This window comes from Cherax quadricarinatus, chromosome 4 (genome assembly GCF_038502225.1).
Source record: "Cherax quadricarinatus isolate ZL_2023a chromosome 4, ASM3850222v1, whole genome shotgun sequence".
Taxonomy (NCBI): domain Eukaryota; kingdom Metazoa; phylum Arthropoda; class Malacostraca; order Decapoda; family Parastacidae; genus Cherax; species Cherax quadricarinatus.
In genome coordinates, this window is record NC_091295.1 from 42,792,748 (window position 1) to 42,815,337 (window position 22,590).

Consider the following 22,590-nt stretch of genomic DNA (forward strand, 5'->3'; position numbering starts at 1 on the left):
TCTCCTTATTAATTGACATGCCAGAAGCCTTTTCAAAAACATTTACTAACTTTTCCACCCGAGGCAAATCCCTGTTACCACTTACTAAAATCGTTGTGTCATCAACATATCCAACAATGCCAGCCCCCCCACCCCTTTCGTCACCAACCCCATTTGCTGCCAATAAGACCCTAATTCCTCTATAAAAGGGAACCTGTAAACATGCAAAAAATATTTGTGAAAGGGGACAACCTTGACGTAGACCCCTGCTCATCTGAATTTGTTCTCCTAACTTTCCATTTACCTGCACCCGCAAGGTTGCATCTTGATACATTAATTTGGCCCATGATATAATTTCCTCTCCAAACCCCTGCCATCTCATAATCTTCCATAACGCTTCCCTTTCTACACTATCATATGCCGCCTCCCAATCTATAGCCAACACCCCCCCCCCACTCCCAATTTTACTCTTTCTTCAATAAAACTTCTAATCAAACCATGCCCGTCATACATAGACCTTCCCGGCACCCCATATTGTCCCTTATCGATCACTTTACCCAGGACCTTTTTTATTCTGTTAGCTAAAATTCTTGCAAAAATCTTATAATCACCACACAATAACGAAATAGCACGATAGTCTTTAACTGTTAATGGCTCACCTTTAGGCACTAAAACGACCACAGCCATCCGCTGCTGTGCCCCTAAAACCCGATCCCGCTTAAGGATATTGAATAATCTTACCAAAAATTCTTTTAAAACGCTCCAATTTTGGAGATAAAAATCACTGGGCAACCCATCAATTCCTGGTGCCTTACCTAATTGCGCCCCGGATAAAGCTTCCCATGTCTCGCACTCCGTTATCGGCCCTTCCAAAACGAATCGATCATGCTCTGTCAACTCACACTGCACAAACCTTCCAATTGACTGTAATGCTATTTCACTTATTCCCACACATTGCGTTTTCAACTTAACCCAAGCATCAATATACCCACTCATACCCTCAGTCGTCGTCAACACCTGGTCCACTTTATACCCTTGCATACCTACCTGAACATTCAACCCCATTAACTCCATTGCCTTGCGACGTCTGTGTTGACTCCGCAACACACGCCGACGGCCGATCTCCCCACAAAACCTCCTCAATCCCGCCCTTAAGCCTTTCCCCATCAAACCTCTCATTTTGTAAATTCCGGATATTTTCCTTCAAACTTTCAATTTCAATAACAGGATAATTAGCATTAATTTGTGCATAACAGTCGCGCAACTGCACCTCCAAATATTTTTGAAAACCGTATTGTAACTGATTATATCTCTTCCCTCGATTAATATAATATTCCTTAATACGTTTTTTAGCTATTGTTTCCCACCAATTAACCATGGCAACATCCCCTGGTGCTTCTACCACTAAACGATCCCACATATGTCCAAAAGACAAAAGACTATCCTCTTCCTTTAATAACTTTACATTCAATTTCCAAAATGATGGACCCCTCCGAGGCACACCCTCGATATCCACATCTATTACCACTCCTCTATGATCCGAAAAAACCACATCTATCACATCCACCCTCCGCACAGTAACCGCACAAGGCACGTACATTCGGTCCAACCTCGCCGCATAACCTCGTTTAATGAAGGTATGCTCTACCATCCCTCCCCCCCCACACACATCCTTTAACCCCACCCCGGTCAATATATCCCCCAATATACCCAAACAACACCCCGCACCTCTGGGCTCCACATCTTTACGACGTATCACGCAATTCCAATCTCCGCCTATTATTGCAACATTCGGTAAACCACGTAAAAAATAGACCAGCACGTCCCGAACAAATTTAGTTTTAATACTCACGTCACCCTCAGCCGGACCATATACACATACTAAACTAATGGGAACCCTACCCCAAGTTCCATCCACTCTAATTACCCTCCCCTCCCCCCCTTCACTACGTCTTACTATAAACGGGCTAGTTTCCTTTACCAAAATGGCAGCCCCACCTTTCAAACGTGTCGCATGTTCCATGTACACATTATAACCACTCATATCCAACTCATAACCAGGCCTAAAATTATGTTCCTGTAAGAATACCACATCCACACCAAGTCGCACCAAATACTCATTAAACCACTTAAGCTTCCTCTCAGCTCTCAACCCGTTAATATTTATAGTAAAGCACTTGAATTCAACCAATGGGTTTTCCTTTTGTCCCCGGCATTGACTTTACCCCAGTTCGTTTTGCAACACCTCTGTCCCTCCCCCCTTTGTTGGGAATCACCTTTGCAATCCCTTGATCCTTGGGTTCACCATTCCCTCTCTTCTGTACCTCCACCCAAGACTTTTTCCCAGGGCGTTGGGCAGGAGTTAGCACATCATCAGAATCCGATGATGCTGCAGTCCTCTTTCGTGTCCCGCCCTCCACCTGCATTTTGACATCTGAAGCACCGTCCTGATGCACCTCCACCTCTACTGCATGCACCTTCAATCCTTTAGACTCTCTCGTCGACAAACCGTCATCTTCTGCCATACCATCATTCACAGCCTTCCCCAGAGCTAAGCCTGGGTCTTCCACCTGATCTAGGACCGATTCTTCTAACAAGTCATCCAACGCCTTTACCAAAGACGCCGCCACTTCTTCACCCATATTAGGTAGTCTCTCCTCAAAAACCTTATGTATGTCCAATGACTGAGATTCTCCTTGAAGCGTTACAATTGGCGATTCGATCTCCTTTTCTTTGTCCACCTCCTCACTCCATGACAACCGTTGTTGGGGCGGTGTAGCAAGAGACTGTTCTCGCTCATCGCCAACCTCGTCCACTGGCTGCTGTTGCTGCTGTTGCCGTTGCTGTTGTGCCGGGTACCCACTTCGTTTCCCACACTGCGCCGCGATGTGGTCATATGACCCACATAGCCGACACGTACGTTGTTGCCCCGCATACGTTACATAGACTTGAGTCCTTAATTCTTTCAACACAATATATGAAGGAATAGGGTGTCGAAGAGTCATTTTAACTGTATACGCGCCTTCCAGCGCACCTGCATACGGTCCAGTTGCCCATCTCCCTGCTGTGGCTACGTGAACCGTCCCATAAGTACGCAGTTCACTGGTAATATCAAAATCAGTCGCCTCAAAAGGCACATTCCTGATTTTCACCCAGGTGTAATGTCGAGATACATCATGAAGTCTCACCGACACAGCTGTATTAACCGGTATGATGGTCTCCTGATACTTGTCGACCACTGCCTCGTAGACTTGTGCAGACGTCATTTTAACGAAGATTCTTGTCATTCCATTTAATGCGACACCACATATCTCCTCATTTGCTATACCATAGGTATCGCGAATGATCGCTGGTAATAATAAATCCATGTTGGATCCTGTGACAGCACCACGGATCATCTCAATGCAGACAGTGTTGATTCTTCTTCTGCTATTCAGCGCCATGTTGGAGAAAATAAAGTTTCCACCAACCAACGCTAGGGGCAGCTCAATCAGGTAAACTGCGCAAAACAAACTCAAACAGGAGCGTCTGCGCAGCTGGTCCACACGGCTCGGAGGCGATGAGGACAATTAATTAAAGTAGGTGATGACCATAAGTTAAGCCAGCGCAGGACAATATCAGTGAAGAGGAAGTCCCCTATACCAAGATTCCGTGGTATTGCTGTATCAGTAAGTAGTGTATAACATTAATTTAAAAAATTCTTAATGTAGATATAAAGATGAGAATGAAATACAATGAACATATCTACATGCACAGTTACCAAGAAATAAAGTTACTTGCAGTTTTAATTAAGTTTATATTATTACTATTATTATAATAAAAACTAAGCGCTAAACCTACATGGGTCATTCAGAGCTTCAGGGTTGGATGTGCTAAAGATGAAATATGCGAAGATCAGAGACCAGTGAGGGTCAGCAGTATGCAATTCAGTTTATAATTTAAGATCCAGGCACCAAATTTATTTACGTGTATAAGTTACTTACATTCCACGTTCACCACATCATAGTACAATTATATATTCTTCAAGATGAAATAATAGAATATATTCCCAATAGAATGTCAAAACACTTTCGTATTCTGAAAAAAATAATCGTTTTTGTTCTGTTATCCATTTATAAACATCAAATACAATTAGTGTCAATATTTCCTCTAAACAGATAGATCAACCATGTTCCACGATTTACGCAAAATATTTTCTAGGTAATATTATTCAGTCGAAGTCTACAGACAAGTCACCAATGGACGACACAGTCGAGAAGTGCTCAGTGACCTGGATGGGTTCTTGAGGGAGGTCACATGTGGCTCTTGACAATATTTCCTGCTCAACACTGATAACCATTCAACAGTGTCCTGGATGATCTTCTAGTGAGTCACACAGACCAGTGATAAGGGGTTCAACCCAGGGGTCATACAGTAGATAAGTTGTCCAACAGTTGTGATACCATCATCTGGTTGTCTCAGCCAAGTGAACAGCACTTAACGTTCTTAGTATGAAGTGGAGTTACCATCTAGTTCGTTCTCGTATGCCTTCAGATACTTCCTAAAATAAAAGTCTTCCATCAGTAACAATAATGAGTAAATAAATCACGGAACGGGTAGGGTTTGAACCCATGACAAATGAATCCTAAATTTCATAGGCCAGTGAGTTATCCACTCGGAGTGAAACATTTGCAATCGTGAGTAACAAGTAAATGCTCGTGAATTATATTTTATATAAAGCTTTCAGTCTAGTTAAACTAAAAATACTTCTTTCATACCGCTGATTGTTGGTAGTCATACCCATTTTCTATGGAAGAGGAGCACGAACCGTGGTCCATAAATTGACATTCCAGTGCTCTATCATTTTGGCTGCTAAGCCTCTAACAGAGAAGGTCTCTGAAGTAGTACTTCTGTACTCGCTTCTGTCAGAGGCGCTAACTGTAACCCAACTGATCAACTCCACAGCCCAAGAGCATTAGCAGTAGATCGCGGTTGTACCATCCTTCTGTTTAATAGGTTACAGATGTTTGCAATTTAATCTGAGTACTTAGACTATATGTCTTTCAGGAAGGTGAGAACCTATCTACTGTTTAAGCTCTTGGGCTGTGGAGATGTTCAGTTGATATACAGTTTGTGCCTCTGACGGAAGCATGTACAGAAGAACTTCGTCCGATATTTGTCTATTTGGAGCCAAGCAGCCTAGGTAGTAGAGCCTTGGACTGTCAATACATGATGGATCACGCTTCGCGCACCATGTATATATATATATATATATATATATATATATATATATATATATATATATATATATATATATATATATATATATATATATATATATATATATATATATATATATATATATATATATATATATACATGTCGTGCCGAATAGGAAGAACTTGCGATCTTGGGTTAAATAGCAACGCTCATCTTGCCATATATATATATATATATATATATATATATATATATATATATATATATATATATATATATATATATCGTGCCGAATAGGCAGAACTTGCGATATTGGCTTAAATAGTAACGCTCATCTTGCCATATAGGACAAGTGAAAATTTGTGTATGCAATAATTTCGCCAAAATCATTTTGAACCTAACGAAAAATATATTTCACTGTGTTTGTTTAGTATTAAATTATTGTAAACAAATCTAAAATATATTTAGTTGGGTTAGGCTAAAATAAATTACTCTTGTTATAATAAGGTTAGGTAAGTTTTCTAAGATTCTTTTAGTGCAAAATTATAAATTTTTACATTAACATTAATGAAAAAATGTATCTTTAAAAGTATAAGAGAAAATTTTAGAAAGGACTTAATTTTAAATGAGTTCTTGCTAATTGACCAGTTTTACATATTCAGTACGACACACACACACACACACACACACACACATATATAAATACATGTGTATATACATGTATATATATATATATATATATATATATATATATATATATATATATATATATATGCAAAACAACCACTCTGAAAGAATAGAGAAATTCCAAGCGCTTCGTGACTACTCACATTATCAAGGAACTATGAAAGTAAAGCATCCAAGGAAGCTATATAAGGGGTCTGGTCGGCACCTCACTATCAGATCCCACAACGGTTTAAACACGTGACGCGCGGCGAGCCAACTTGGAAAGGTCCTTGGCACAAGTCACCCCACAAACTATTCTACCCAAGAAATAAGAAATTTTAAAGATTATTTGTCCAGTGTATTATTAAATTCTTCCCAAATTCTATTAATTATAAATGGATCTAATTTATATAAACCAAAGGAAATATTCATATTATTGTCAAAACTGCTTTTTATGAAACAAGATTCAATTATATTCCTGAACATTAAAATGGTATAAAATACCGACAGATTGTTAGGTAAGACACATATGCAACAGTTAGGTATCTTTATTTTGAAACGTTTCGCCTACACAGTAGGCTTCTTCAGTCGAGTACAGAGAAGTTGATAGAAGCAGAAGATACTTGGAGACGATGTAATCAGTCCATCACCCTTAAAGTTTTGAGGTGGTCAGTCCCTCAGTCTGGAGAAGAGCATTGTTCCGTTGTCTGAAACAATATTGTTTCATATTGTTTCAGACAACGGAACAATGCTCTCCTCCAGACTGAGGGACTGACCACCTCAAAACTTTAAGGGTGATGGACTGATTACATCGTCTCCAAGTATCTTCTGCTTCTATCAACTTCTCTGTACTCGACTGAAGAAGCCTACTGTGTAGGCGAAACGTTTCAAAATAAAGATACCTAACTGTTGCATATGTGTCTTACCTAACAATTATATTCCTGTCGACCATGGACTTGCTTGATAGTACTTTCTCAACTTTTTGAAAATCAATTGGATGGTTAAAATCTCTTACATGAATAAATAGAGCATTGGAATCTTGTCCAGTTCTAATGCTATATTTATGTTGTTTTAATCTTAGTTCGAGATTTTTACCAGTTTGACCGTAATAAACTTTATCACAAATTTTACAAGGAATCTTATAGACACACCCATCAGCATTTTGGGGGGAATTCTTTATCAAAAGTTTTTTTTACTGTATCGAGATTTTTGAATACAACTTTAATATTAAAAGTCTTAAGAAGAGAAGGCATATCAACCAAGTTTTCATGGTAAGGGAGAACCAACATATTTTTATTTGAATAAGGCTGGTTGTCCCTTTTTGGATTGTAAAAAGTATTTCTGGCAACTTTAAAAGATTTATCAATTACATTTCTTGGGTATTTTAAATCATTACCTATTTCATAAATTTTGGATATTTCCTCATCTATGAACTCAGGACTACAAATTCGTAAAGCTCTCAGAAACATTGATGTTACTTCCTTGTTTACGAAAGTTCCTGTTGATGATTTATTAAGTTTCTTATCTGAAGAACTCGTTAACTATGATTTACCATTGCCAGTTCCTACTATCATTAAACTTATTAAACTTTGCATTGTTGATGCAAAATTTGTATTTAATGATAAATTTTACACTCAGAAGTTTGGTATGGCAATGGGAAATCCTCTTTCACCTGTTCTTAGTAACCTATACATGGAATTTTTTGAAACAAGGTTACTTAACACAATCCTCCCTAATAGAGCTAAATGGTTCAGATATGTTGATGATATTTTGTGTCTTATGCCCAAAAATGTAGATATACACCATTTCCTTGGAAAATTAAATAGCTTAGCCCATTCAATAAACTTTACTGTTGAGTTTGAAGAAAATAACTCATTGCCTTTTCTAGATGTTTTAATTATTAAGGGTAATAATGAATTCAAATTTAAAATTTACAGAAAACCTACTAATAACTGTTCCTATGTCCACTATTATTCCTCGCATCAAGATAGAGTCAAACTGTCTGTTTTCTCATCAATGTTTCTGAGAGCTTTACGAATTTGTAGTCCTGAGTTCATAGATGAGGAAATATCCAAAATTTATGAAATAGGTAATGATTTAAAATACCCAAGAAATGTAATTGATAAATCTTTTAAAGTTGCCAGAAATACTTTTTACAATCCAAAAAGGGACAACCAGCCTTATTCAAATAAAAATATGTTGGTTCTCCCTTACCATGAAAACTTGGTTGATATGCCTTCTCTTCTTAAGACTTTTAATATTAAAGTTGTATTCAAAAATCTCGATACAGTAAAAAAACTTTTGATAAAGAATTCCTCCCAAAATGCTGATGGATGTGTCTATAAGATTCCTTGTAAAATTTGCGATAAAGTTTATTACGGTCAAACTGGTAAAAATCTCGAACTAAGATTAAAACAACATAAATATAGCATTAGAACTGGACAAGATTCCAATGCTCTATTTATTCATGTAAGAGATTTTAACCATCCAATTGATTTTCAAAAAGTTGAGAAAGTAGTATCAAGCAAGTCCATGGTCGACAGGAATATAATTGAATCTTGTTTCATAAAAAGCAGTTTTGACAATAATATGAATATTTCCTTTGGTTTATATAAATTAGATCCATTTATAATTAATAGAATTTGGGAAGAATTTAATAATACACTGGACAAATAATCTTTAAAATTTCTTATTTCTTGGGTAGAATAGTTTGTGGGGTGAGTTGTGCCAAGGACCTTTCCAAGTTGGCTCGCCGCGCGTCACGTGTTTAAACCGTTGTGGGATCTGATAGTGAGGTGCCGACCAGACCCCTTATATAGCTTCCTTGGATGCTTTACTTTCATAGTTCCTTGATAATGTGAGTAGTCACGAAAGCGCTTGGAATTTCTCTATTCTTTCAGAGTGGTTGTTTTGCATATTCTGAAATCACCTGTTTACTGTGATCTTATTGCACATATATATATATATATATATATATATATATATATATATATATATATATATATATATATATATATATATATATATATATATATATATATATATATATAAATAAGGAAGCCTAGAGAACAAATGGATTTGTCAGTTAAAAATAGGAGAGGAGAGTTATTTGAGGAATTGTTAAATGTTGATGAAGATAAGGAAGCTGTGATTTCGTATATAGGGCAAGGAGGAATAACATCTTGTAGGAGTGAGGAAGAGCTAGTTGTGAGTGTGGGGGAAGTTCGTGAGGCAGTAGGTAAAATGAAAGGGGGTAAGGCAGCCGGGATTGATGGGATAAAGATAGAAATGTTAAAACCAGGTGGGGATATAGTTTTGGAGTGGTTGGTGCAATTATTTAATAAATGCATGGAAGAGGGTAAGGTACCTAGGGATTGGCAGAGAGCATGCGTAGTTCCTTTCTATAAAGGCAAAGGGGACAAAAGAGAGTGCAAAAATTATAGGGGGATAAGTCTGTTGTGAATACCTGGTAAAGTGTATGGTAGAGTTATTATTGAAAGAATTAAGAGTAAGACGGAGAATAGGATAGCAGATGAACAAGGAGGCTTTAGGAAAGGTAGGGGGTGTGTGGACCAGGTGTTTACAGTGAAACATATAAGTGAACAGTATTTAGATAAGGCTAAAGAGGTCTTTGTGGCATTTATGGATTTGGAAAAGGTGTATGACAGGGTGGATAGGGGAGCAATGTGGCAGATGTTGCAGGTGTATGGTGTAGGAGGTAGGTTACTGAAAGCAGTGAAGAGTTTTTACGAGGATAGTGAGGCTCAAGTTAGAGTATGTAGGAAAGAGGGAAATTATTTCCCAGTAAAAGTAGGCCTTAGACAAGGATGTGTGATGTCACCGTGGTTGTTTAATATATTTATAGATGGGGTTGTAAGAGAAGTAAATGCGAGGGTCTTGGCAAGAGGCGTGGAGTTAAAAGATGAAGAATCACACATAAAGTGGGAGTTGTCACAGTTGCTCATTGCTGATGACACTGTGCTCTTGGGAGATTCTGAAGAGAAGTTGCAGAGATTGGTGGATGAATTTGGTAGGGTGTGCAAAACAAGAAAATTAAAAGTGAATACAGGAAAGAGTAAGGTTATGAGGATAACAAAAACATTAGGTGATGAAAGATTGGATATCAGATTGGAGGGAGAGAGTATGGAGGAGGTGAATGTATTCAGATATTTGAGAGTGGACGTGTCAGCGGATGAAAGATGAGGTGAATCATAGAATTGATGAGGGGAAAAGGGTGAGCGGTGCACTTAGGAGTCTGTGGAGACAAAGAACTTTGTCCTTGGAGGCAAAGAGGGGAATGTATGAGAGTATAGTTTTACCAACGCTCTTATATGGGTGTAAAGCATGGGTGATGAATGTTGCAGTGAGGAGAAGGCTGGAGGCAGTGGAGATGTCATGTCTGAGGGCAATGTGTGGTGTGAATATAATGCAGAGAATTCATAGTTTGGAAGTTAGGAGGAGGTGCGGGATTACCAAAACTGTCCAGAGGGCTGAGGAAGGGTTGTTGAGGTGGTTCGGACATGTAGAGAGAATGGAGCGAAACAGTGTGACTTCAAGAGTGTATCAGTCTGTAGTGGAAGGAAGGCGGGGTAGGGGTCGGCCTTGGAAAGGTTGGAGGGAGGGGGTAAAGGTGGTTTTGTGTGTGAGGGGCTTGGACTTCCAGCAGGCATGCGTGAGCGTGTTTGATAGGAGTGAATGGAGACAAATGGTTTTTAATACTTGACGTGCTGTTGGAGTGTGAGCAAAGTAACATTTATGAAGGGGTTCAGGGAAACCGGCAGGCCGGACTTGAGTCCTGGAGATGGGTAGTACAGTGCCTGCACTCTGAACGAGGGGTGTTAATGTTGCAGTTTAAAAACTGGCAAGAGAGTGATGGAGTGAATGATGGTGAAAGTTTTTCTTTTTCTGGCCACCCTGCCTTGGTGGGAATCGGCCAGCGTGATAATAAAAAAAAGTATATATATATGTCGTGACGAATAGGCAGAACTTGCGATCTTGGCTTAAATAGCAACGCTCATCTTGCCATATAGGACAAGTGAAAGTTTGTGTATGTAATAATTTCGCCAAAATCATTCTGAACCTAACGAAAAAAATATAATTCACTGTGCTTGTTTAGTATTAAATTATTGTAAACAAATTTAAAATATATATAGTTGGGTTAGGCTAAAATAAATTGTTCTTGTTATAATAAGGTTAGGTAAGTTTTCTAAGATTCTTTTGGTGCAAAATTCAAAATTTTCACATTAACATTAATGAAAAGATATATCTTTAAACGTATAAGAAAATTTAAGAAAGGACTTAATTTTAAATGAGTTCTTGCTAATTGACCAGTTTTACATATTCGGCACGACATTAGATATATATATATATATATATAATATATATATATATATATATATATATATATATATATATATATATATATATATATATATATATATATATATATATATATATATATATATAGGTAAAACTTGCGATTTTGGCTTAAATAGCAACGCTCTTCTTGCTGAATAGGGCAAGCGCAAGTTTGTGTATGCAATGATATCGTAAAAATCATTCTGATCCCAACGAAAAAACATATATATTTCATTGTTTGTTAATTATTAAATTATTGTAAACTTAACTAAAATATATTTAGCTGGATTGGGCTAAATTAAATTGCTCTTGTTATAATAAGATTAGATAAGTTTTCTAAGGTTGTTTGGGTACAAAATTATTAATTTTTACATTAACATAAATTAAAAAGAAATATATCTCTAAACGTATAAGAGAAAATTTTAGAAAGGACTTAATTTTAAAGGAGTTCTTGCTAACTGACCAATTTTATCTCTTCGGCACGACATTATATATATATATATATATATATATATATATATATATATATATATATATATATATATATATATATATATATATATATATATATATAAATATATGCCGAATAGGCAGAATTTGCGATCTTGGCTTAAATAGAAACGCTCATCTTGCTGTTATGCAGGGTTCTTCATGACATCGTAATGTATATATAGTGGAGAAGTGTGCCATAATAATATGAATATTATAGTTTTAAGGAATAATTTTATAATTGATAATGTGTATTTGGGGGTACTGTAAAGTACTCTATCTGTAATTATAAAGAAATTCTGTTATTTATTTTCCAAGGATGTTTGGGTACGCGGAGTAAGCGTGGTTTGAGAGTCACGTGACGTTAGCATGGTGTGTAGAGACTGGTGTCGGAGATGCTGTGTATTTAAGATAAGTTTGTAGTTGTGCACTCATTTTGTTTATCTAACTCAAGCCATAGGCTCTCATATGGCTTACCTGTATGTTCACCCAGGCTCTGACATGGTCAGAGTGCTGTGGGAGGAGTGAGGAAATAAGAAATGAGGTGTGGAGTAGATTATTATTATAATCAAGGGGGAAGCGCTAAACCCGGAGGATTATACAGCGCCTGGGGGGGGGATGTGGAAGGCATTCAGGCTTAATTCGGGGAACTGGAGCACAGATCCAATTCCCTAAATCAAGAGCCCCTCACCAACATCAAGGAACCTTCCTTGAGGGGGGTGTGGAGTAGAGTGGGCCTGGCTCTGACTAGGCATAGTGGTTGGTGGCTGGACCTCCAGCCAGCTGTTGTTTGTGTACCCTCATTTGGGCGTTTAGGATTAAGGTGTTTCTGTTATGTTATGTTATGGTGACTAAATAGATATATTTTCCTAATTGGGATTTTTGCCTAACCCTCTGTTACCCAACCCCTTTAAGTACACATACTAGTTTAGTGCTTTCTGTTTTGACTGGGATAGCCCTGGGTGGCCGGTTTGGGCTTGAGATGTGAGTAACTTTTACCTTTGCCCGTAGACAAGGCATCAAGCCCCCAGCTATCCCACATTTTTGCGTAACACTTGCCATATAGGATAAGTTACAATTTGTGTATGCAATAATTTCGCCAAAATCGTTCTGAACTTAACGAAAAAAATATATTTCGCTGTGTTTGTTTAGTATTAAATTATTATAAACAAATCGAAAATATATTTAGTTAGGTTAGGCTAAAATAAATTGTTCTTTTAAATGAGTTCTTGCTATTCGACCAGTTTTACATATTCGGCACGACACACACACACACACACACACACACACACACACACACACACACACACACACACACACACACACACACACACACACACACACACACACACACACATATATATATATATATATATATATATATATATATATATATATATATATATTAGTTCAAGTACTTTCACACTTCTCAGTGCGTCAATAAATTACTAACAAAAAGGCACATTACCGTGACTGGAACAAAACACGAATAACCCGCACATATACATACTCCCTCCTTCTGTCCTTATTAGTATGACTTTGTAAATGATCCAAGTCGGACCGAAACGATGTCGTAAGCTCCTCTCTCGTATGTACGGTTTATTTGTGTATTCTCAGTTCATCAGGAAATGTGCAATGTTGCAAGGGCAGCAACAGGAGAAATAGGGTAAGTTTGTCAGAGTATGGTAGCGCGGTAGCACCAGCCAATATGACTCGTCATAATGGCTGGTGCCAATATGACGAGTGGACGTGTCAGCAGATGGGTCTATGAAAGATGAGGTGAATCATAGAACTGGCGAGGGCAAAAAGGTGAGTGGTGCACTGAGGAGTCTGTGGAAACAAAGAACATTGTCCTTGGAGGCAAAGAGGGGAATGTATGAGAGCATAGTTATACCAACGCTCTTATATTGGTGTGAAGCATGGGTGGTGAAGGAGAAGGCTGGAGGCAGTGGAGATGTCTTGTGTGAGGGCAATGTGTGGTGTGAATATAATGCAGAGAATTCGTAGTTTGGAAATTAGGAGGAGGTATTACCAAAACTATTATCCAGAGGGCTGAGGAAGAGTTGTTGAGGTTGTTCGGACATGTGCAGAGGATGGAACAAAATAAAATGACTTCGAAAGTGTATAAATCTGTAGTGGAAGGAAGGGGTAGTGGTCGACCAAGGAAAGATTGGAGGGAGGGGGAAAAGGGGGTTTTGTGTGCGAGGGGCTTGGACTTCCAGCAACCATGCGTGAGCGTGTTAGATAGGAGCGAATGGAGACGAATGATTTTTAATACTTGACGTGCTGTTGAAGTGTGTGCAAGGTAATATTTATGAAGGGATTCAGGGAAACCGGCAGGCCGGACTTGAGTCCTGGAGACGGGAAGTACAGTGTCTGCACTCTGAAAAAGGAGTGTTAATGTTTCAGTTTTATAAACTGTAGTGTAAAGCACCCCTCTGGCAAGACAGTGATGGAGTGAATAATGGTGAAAGTTTTTCTTTTTCGGGCCACCCTACCTTGGTGGGTGGCATATATATATATATATATATATATATATATATATATATATATATGTCGTGCCGAATAGGCAGAACTTGCCATCTTGGCTTAAATAGCAACGCTCATCTTGCCATAAAGAACAAGTGAAAATTTGTGTATGCAATAATTTCGCCAAAATCATTCTGAACCTAACGAGAAATATATATTTGATTGTGTTTGTTTAGTACTAAATTATACTAAACGTATTTAAAATATGTTTAGTTGGGTTAGGCTAAAATAAATTGTTCTTGTTATAATAAGGTTAGGTAAGTTTTCTAAGATTCTTTTGGTGCAAAATTAAAAATGTTTGCATTAACATTAATGAAAAAAATATATTTTTAATCGTATAAGAGAAAATTTTAGAAAGGACTTAATTTTAAATGAGTTCTTGCTAATTGACCAGTTTTACATATTCGGCACGACATTATATATATATATATATATATATATATATATATATATATATATATATATATATATATATATATATATATATATATATATATATATATATATATATATATATATATAGTGTGTGTGTGTGTGTGAAATTATTTCTCTAATAATTTATATGCCTTTTTAAGGAATGGAATCAGTATGTAATTATGGTGAGGTCAAGAGGAGTGGGAAGTCTAGTAGGGTAATCTGCTAATGCATTCGAGTGCAAAAACCAATAGTGACGCAAAGTAACGTCACAAACTTACACACTGTCCGGAGTTTGGAAAATATACACTTCAGGGAGTGGAAGTCCATTGAAATTCGAGAAGTGAGAGAGAGTGTAGGCGCCTAACGTGCTCCACACCAGCCAGTCACCCAGACTGAGGTCAGGTAGGAGGATGTCCTTCTTCACACAGTCAGTACTAGTGCATGACCAACCCCACAATGTGCTCGCTACTTGAGGTTGTCCTGGCCTCTCCTGCACACACAATACATCATATATGTAGTAATTTCCAAAAATTATCATTACTAGACTGATAAAAGAGCGAAAATGATTTTTGAGCCCATATATCACCAGCAAATATCAAGACTCGGGGAATGTTGACTTGAGTTATCAGCGCGTTATCAGCCAGCAATACTAGCTACGTTATCACTAAGGTAATAATAGCATAATAAAAGTAGACGATCCAGAATAGTCATGAAAACAATATCCTTGTGGGATTAGCACTTAAACTTTCATTATTTTTATGAAAACAGGATTCACAAAGAAATGTTTAGTAAGAAAAGAATTAAACAATTGTTATCGCTAAACTCACGGAAGAGAAAATTTTTGGCTAAGGTCGTACCCCATTGCTGAATAAGACGCTGAAATACACAGGCAATATTCTCGACTATTATAACTTTTAGAAGGAAAAAATAGATAACAAGTGATAACGTTAAAAACGGTGTCTATATTTAAAAATCGGTAAATAATTATTAAAGCATGGCGTAGCGTAGTCTTCAATCACCAGACTTAGAAAGATGCTGCGACTTGGCTACGATTCTTCCAGCTTTAATCTTGTTTACAAAGAACTACGACATGTTACTATTTGCCATTTCACTCATGGGTGTAGCAGCCAGCTGTGGAGAAGACACAGAGAATTACGCTGCCTGGATCAAACACTTTCTCTCGTGCATCTATGTGAGAAGATTGTTTACCAGCGAGCTTCGTGCAACACTCAGTATTAGTCATTTCAGTTCAATCATTAGACTTCATTATTGTATTCCTTTACAGGTTTATGTATAAGTAACTTTATTTTCCTAGGATAATTTTCAACTTTAATAATATCTTCCTTGATTTTTTGGGGTGTTAGAATTATGAACAATACCAGCAAATAAAACCTCGAGCTTTAAAAATGCTCGGTACAACTATATGAATTAAAAAACATGTACTGGAGATACAGTAGTTCAATGAGTGAAATTAATTGCGAGATATAAAGTCTTTCCTGAAAGAAAACTAACTTAAAATTAGTTATATCCATTGAGAAAGTTTATATATTAAAATATCAGAAGTTAGTGTTCTTACCATCGTTAGCAGGAGGAGGAGCTGTCAGGCATATAAGATGGTAGATGTAAGGAGTATAATAAGATGGGTTAAACTATGTATTTAACGCCTTATTATGATAAATGGGAAAATGACCAGTTGAAATAGAACCAACACAGGGCATGATGGTAGTTGTTTACCATCTCAACGCAGCCGTGGCCTCAACTCAAGCAGATGATGTATATATTCTCTGGAGTATATCTCTTATACGTATGCTCCGAAAGCAGCGTGAAGTACAGTATTCAAGATTATACATTTCAGAATAGGTATATTAGAATTTAGTTTAATACCTATACTGGGTATCAAATTATCCTTAAGTGGTGGTGCACAAGATATATGCAATCTTCATGACGCTCCTGTAGATGACAGACATTAAAACTACTATGCTACTACTACTGTTACTACTGCTACTGTCACCACCACTATTTACTACTATAACTACGACTGTTGCTGCTGATGTTGCTACTGATAATACAATTCATGCAACAAAAGTCGAGATTCTACGATCCCACTTTCCTGAGACTCTCTTTTTCCATTCCTCTGAAACTCTCTTTTTCCATTCCCCTGAAACTCTCCTGCTTCCTTTCCATGGACCTCTCCTTCCCTTTCCCTAAGCACTCCATTACTTCTTTAAAATGAATCTTTCAAACTCTTCAACTAGAATTCCAACTCTCTTCTCCAAGAACTTTCTTTGCCTGCAAATCTTAAAACTTTCCCCAGGAACTCACTTTTCCCCTAAACACTTTTCGGGTCTATCCCTAATCCAAAATTTTGTTAGCGATACTGTCTTAACTCGACAGCATATAAATTGTTAGCGATACTGTCTTAACTCGACAGGAATTATCTAGACCCCCTTGAGATTCACTACTTTCTATAGTTTTTTTTATATCTACTTTGATGATTTTTATTATTCATGCCCAACAAGTCAAAACTTTTCCGTATGAACCCATGAATGAAGCGTTAAAATTTTTAGAAATAGCTATTGTTAGTAACGTAATCTGAAATGGGTAATTTTATAATTATTAATTTAAAAATACGAAGGGTGTGTGAAAGTGTATCCTTACAACTAATGGCGTTGGTGTATCGGGCTCCCGATTTTTCAGGACTGAACAAAAAGAAGTGAAGACGCCATCGTTGATGTAGTACATGTTGGAAATGGCTTCCTTCTGCTTCTTCACCTCATTTTCCTTCTCCAAGGAAGAGCAGGAGGAGTTGTGCCACTCCACCTGTTTCCTCGCCGAGGAGGTGGAGTGTTCCAGTTCGTCCTTGTGTCTCTTGCCAATGATACTTGTAACAAGAGTGAAGGAGGAAGCCACGATAAAACGACCCGGCTCTCCAATGACCTGAGAACAAAGATACAAGATGTAGGACAAACTTTTATTTGGACAACGTGTCACTCTGACTTAAAGCTCTACACAGAACGATACGCTGACCCAATGAAAGCTTGTTCTACAACTTGTATTTATATTTTCTTACTTTCCTACAAGGCACCTTTCACCAGTGACCTGTCAGGTGCAGTGAAAGGGAGTACATTACTTGATAGGAAATGTACTTAGTCACTTCATTTAAAAATACGTCTGGCTGTATGTCCATAACTCAAAATCAGTAAGTGAGAAAAAATGTGCTCATTTTGTATAAAAATGACCCCCCAAATGATTTAGGAGTTAAATGTTTGCTGACTATAAAAATTCAGAAATTTGAAATTATACTTCACCAATTTTTTGAGAAGATGCCAGTCTCAAAAAACTAATCTAATTTTCAAGAACTTTACAGCTAAAAATGGACTGATATGGTGTCAGTTCCTTCACCTTGACTCGTCCGTCATCAGGGAAGAAGTGGTCAAGTGCGATGTTTATATAATGTGAGAGTTCCCTCATCAACCTCTCATCATCACCAGGAAAACCTCCGCCTATGTCCAACAGGTAAGGTTTAAAACCTTCCTCCTCAGCTTCGTCAAACACCTGCGGGAGGCGCACTTGTGTAAGTGTGGTAGCGGAGGGAAGAAAAATTAAACAAGATTGTTGTATTTTTTATGTTTTATACGCCAGCCAATGTTAAAATATTTTATTATAAAATAAATCTTAAAACTGTGATTTTTATATTGTTGTTCATGTAAAATTATTCCTTTTTAGATGTTCTATTATTTGAAATTGTTTGAATTTGGGTTACAATTAAAAAAAATGAATTGGTGTGAATTTTCTAATTGTATTTGAAATATTTAGTGTTTTCATAATTTATAAAGGAAAGGTATATTTAAATGTTCATTGCATGATTTCGAAAGTGGTCCAACACTACGCCATTTTCTGGAATATATTTTGTATCTGACAGGTAGTGACTCACGAAATCGTAATAAAACGATTGTAAACAAACCACTGAAGGGGTGGGGTTAGAACTCATGGCAGGTGAGTCGTAAAACTCCAAGCCAGTGCGTAAACCACTGAGCCACCTGGCTACAATAAGAGTCATTCAACTAGGTATATTTACACGTCATAGGCATGTTAGCATGACCACAAATGCAACCTCTCTATGGTGTTTAAATATACCTAGTTGGATGAATCTTATTGTAGCCAGGTGGCCCAGTGGTTTACACACCCACCTGTCCAGTGGTTTGACATGTTTCTATGTCAAATAGTGAATTAATATTTTAGTTTTTCCATTCCCGATATTGAAATTAGAACAAAAATTACATGTAGAACGTGAATTGAAAAAAGTCTTGACTGCTGCTCTTAATTTGTAAAAAGAACATATCCATAGGAACTAAGAAAATGAAGGAAGGGTTTTGTTGGATTTCTTTGACCTGTCAAGATCATTCAACGAATTTGACAAAAAGTTAAGATCAAATATGACGCTAATACTCGCAAGCTAAAAGTATATACCAAAAAACAAAAAAAAACAAAAAATAAAACATTCAGTAACAAACACAAAAAAATGAAATACAGTCACCCTCCAAAATTTCTTCGAGGTTCCTAACACTTAAACTAACCACATTCTGGTTAATCGCAAAGGCCAACTAAACCATAGTGTAACGGTGAGCCTCATCCTGGTAAAACTACTTTCTTGTTAACAGTATCTAATCTGCCAGATAAATGAAAGCACGAGGAAGAGCTAAATATTTCGTTGTAAGTTGTAAGATATTTCACTTTCATTTTACCTCTTGGATGAGCATTGCTTGTCTTACAGGGATTTAGTACTTTCAATGAATTTAACAGTAATTTTTTTTGCACGTACACGAGTAACTTTTCACGATGTATTTCAAGGATCATTGATAGCTGAGTGATTCATGATGAGTTAGACATTAACAACTGCAATAAACGTGCCAAAACCTCCATGATACAAAGCAAGGAAACAGGAGGAAAAAAAAACGATTGAAAGCATCATGAAAGCAATAGGAGAGGACGACATGACTCAGCTGACAAATTTTCGGAGAATTGGGTGGTTTGCGAGAGAAAAAAAACGTCCAGTCAAAGTGATTTTCAAGGCAGAGTCAGCTCGAAACCGGATCCTGCAGGAGAAAGCGCACCTAAGGGACAAACTGGAGTTCCGGAGTGTGTACCTCGACTGAGACAGAACACAAGAAGAAAGGATGATACTGAAGGAGAGGGTGCAACGTCGCAAGGAGGAATGGGAGGCAAGGAAGGTGGGTAGCAGGGGAAACCAGGCCCAGGTGGAAGAACAAACACAACCCCATCCAGAATCACCGACACAGGAGCCCAGCCATGGCAATCCCAAACCAATCAAACAACCTAACCCAAAACCCACTCACTGTACCCTCTGCCCCCACCCCCCCTCAGCATAAACCCCACCCCCACAGAAACCCACAGTAACCCACACAATGTACCCTCTCCCCATTCCCCTAACCACAAACCACACCCCCACTGTAACCCACAGCAACCCTCTATCTCCATCCCCCTCACCACAACCCCAACCCCCACTGTAACCCCATAGGACCTCTCCCCCTCCCTCTCACCACAACCCCACCTCCACTGAAACCCCCCATAGGCCCTCTGCCCCCACCCCCACAGCAACCCCCTTATAGGCCCCCATCAGGCACGTGCTACCCCTAACCCACCATTCTCCCCAGACCACAGTTACAGAAAAGAAGTTGAAGGTTTGGTACACGAACGCGGATAGAATAACGAATAAATGTGAGGAGTGGCATCAAGGAATCAAGGAGATGTCTCCAGATATCATAGCAGTCACATAAACAAAACTCACTGGGACTATAACAGATGCAATCTTCCCACCTGGATATCAGAGCCTGAGGAAAGATAGAAGGAGCAGAGGGGCAGGAGGGGTTGCACTGCTAATTAAAAACCGGTGGAGTTATCAAGAAATGGAAGGAATGGACGAGATTGGAGAAAGGGACTACATAGTAGGTACAGTTCAGTCAGGGGAACATAAGGTATTCATTGCAGTGATGTATAACCCACCATAGAACTGCAGGAGGCCAAGAGAGGAATATGTGTGCAATAGAGCAATGGTGGACACATTAGCTGAGGTGGCAAGAAGAGCTTACTCGAGAAGAGCGAAGTTACTGGTTATGGGCGACTTTACCCGCAGGAAGATTGATTGGGAAAACCTGGAGCCACATGGGGGTCCTGAAACATGGAGAGCCAAGATGATGGATGTGGTACTGGAAAACCTCATGCACCAACATGTTAGGGACACTACCAGAGGGAAAGGGAGGATGACCCAGCAAGACTGGACCTTGTGTTCACCCTGAGTAGCTCAGACATTGAGGACATCACATACAAAAGGCCCCTTGGAGCTAGTGACCACGTGGTTCTGAGCTTGGAATACATTGTAGAGCTACAAGTGGAGAGGGTAACAGGAGTAGAAAGGGAAAAGCCAAACTATAAAAGGGGGAACTACACAGGTACGAGGACCTTCAAGCAGGAGGTTCACTGGGAGAGTTAGTAGGAAAGTCAGGAAACGAAATGATGGACTATGTAACAACAAAATGCAAGGAGGCAGAGGAAAGGTTTGTTCCCAAGGGTAACAGAAATAATGGGAAGAACACAACGAGCCCTTGGTTTACCCGAAGGTGTAGGGAGGCAAAAGCTAAGTGCGCTAGAGAATGGAAAAAGTACAGAAAGCAAAGAACTCAGGAAAATAAAGAAATTAGTCGACGAGCCAGGAACGAGTATGCACAGATAAGGAGGGAGGCCCAGCGGCAGTACGAAAACGACATAGCATCGAAAGTCAAGTCTGACCCGAAACTGCTTTACAGCAACATCAGGAGGAAGACAACAGTCAAGGACCAGGTAATCACGCCGAGGAAAGAAGGTGGGGAGCTCACAAGAAATGACCAAGAAGTATGTGAGGAATTCAACATGAGATTTCAGGAAGTATTTACAGTGGAGGCTGAAGGGACACTGGGAAGAAGACAAAACAGTGGGGTACACCAACAAGGAATATACCAACAAGTGTTGGATGAAATACACACAACTGAGGAGGTGAAGAAGCTCCTAAATGATCTTGATACCTCAAAGGGGGTGGGACCGGATATCTCTCTGTGGGTCCTCAGAGAGGGAGTAGAGATACTGTGTACCACTAACCACCATCTTCAACACATCCCTTGAAACTGGGAAACTACCTGAGATATGGAAGACCGCAAATGTAGTTCCCCATCTTTAAGAAAGGAGACAGAAATGAAGCACTAAACTATAGACCAGTGTCACTGACATGTATAGTATGCAAAGTCATGGAGAAGATTATCAGGAGGAGAGTGGTGGAGCACCTGGAGCAGAACAAGGTTATAAACGACAGCCAGCACGGACTCATGGAAGGCAAATTCTGTGTGACACACCTCCTAGAGTTTTATGACAAGGTAACTGAAGTAAGAAATGAGAGGGAGGGGTGGATTGATTACATTTTCTTGGACTGCAAGAAGGCCTTCGACACAGTTCCTCACAAGAGATTAGTACAGAAGCTGGAGGATACGGCACATATAACAGGAAGGGCATTGCAATGGATCAGAGAATACCTAACAGGGAGGCAACAGCGAGTCATGGTCCGTGATGAGGTATCACGGTGGGTTCCTGTGACGAGCGGGGTCCCACAGGTGTCAGTCCTGGGACCAGTGCTATTCATGGTATATGTGAACGACATGATGGAAGGGATAGACTCAGAAGTGTCCCTGTTTGTAGATGATGTAAAGTTAATGAAGAGAATTAAATCAGATGTGGACCAGACAGGTACACAAAGAGACCTGGAGAGGCTGGACGCATGGTCCAGCAACTGGCTCCTAGAATTTAACCCCGCCAAATGCAAAGTCATGAAGATCGGAGAAGGGCAAAGAAGACCGCAGACAGAGTATAGGCTATGCGGCCAAAGACTGCAAACCTCTCTCAAGGAGA

The 22,590-nt window shown here is 38.7% G+C and overlaps 1 protein-coding gene across 2 annotated transcripts in view; it reads right to left on the reverse strand.

The window, feature by feature from the left end:
• Positions 1-3,916: 3,916 nt before the first annotated feature.
• LOC128684287 (ornithine decarboxylase 2) overlaps positions 3,917-22,590 on the reverse strand; it is a 73,561-nt gene continuing 54,887 nt past the window's right edge. For both annotated transcript variants that reach the window (XM_070096238.1, XM_070096233.1), the window contains exons 7-10: positions 18,040-18,192; positions 17,296-17,574; positions 14,916-15,127; positions 3,917-4,519 (exon numbers count right to left, since the gene is read on the reverse strand). In XM_070096238.1, the coding sequence (XP_069952339.1) occupies positions 4,465-4,519; positions 14,916-15,127; positions 17,296-17,574; positions 18,040-18,192 (699 nt within the window). In that variant the 3' untranslated portion in view covers positions 3,917-4,464. The remainder of the gene's footprint in view (positions 4,520-14,915; positions 15,128-17,295; positions 17,575-18,039; positions 18,193-22,590) is intronic.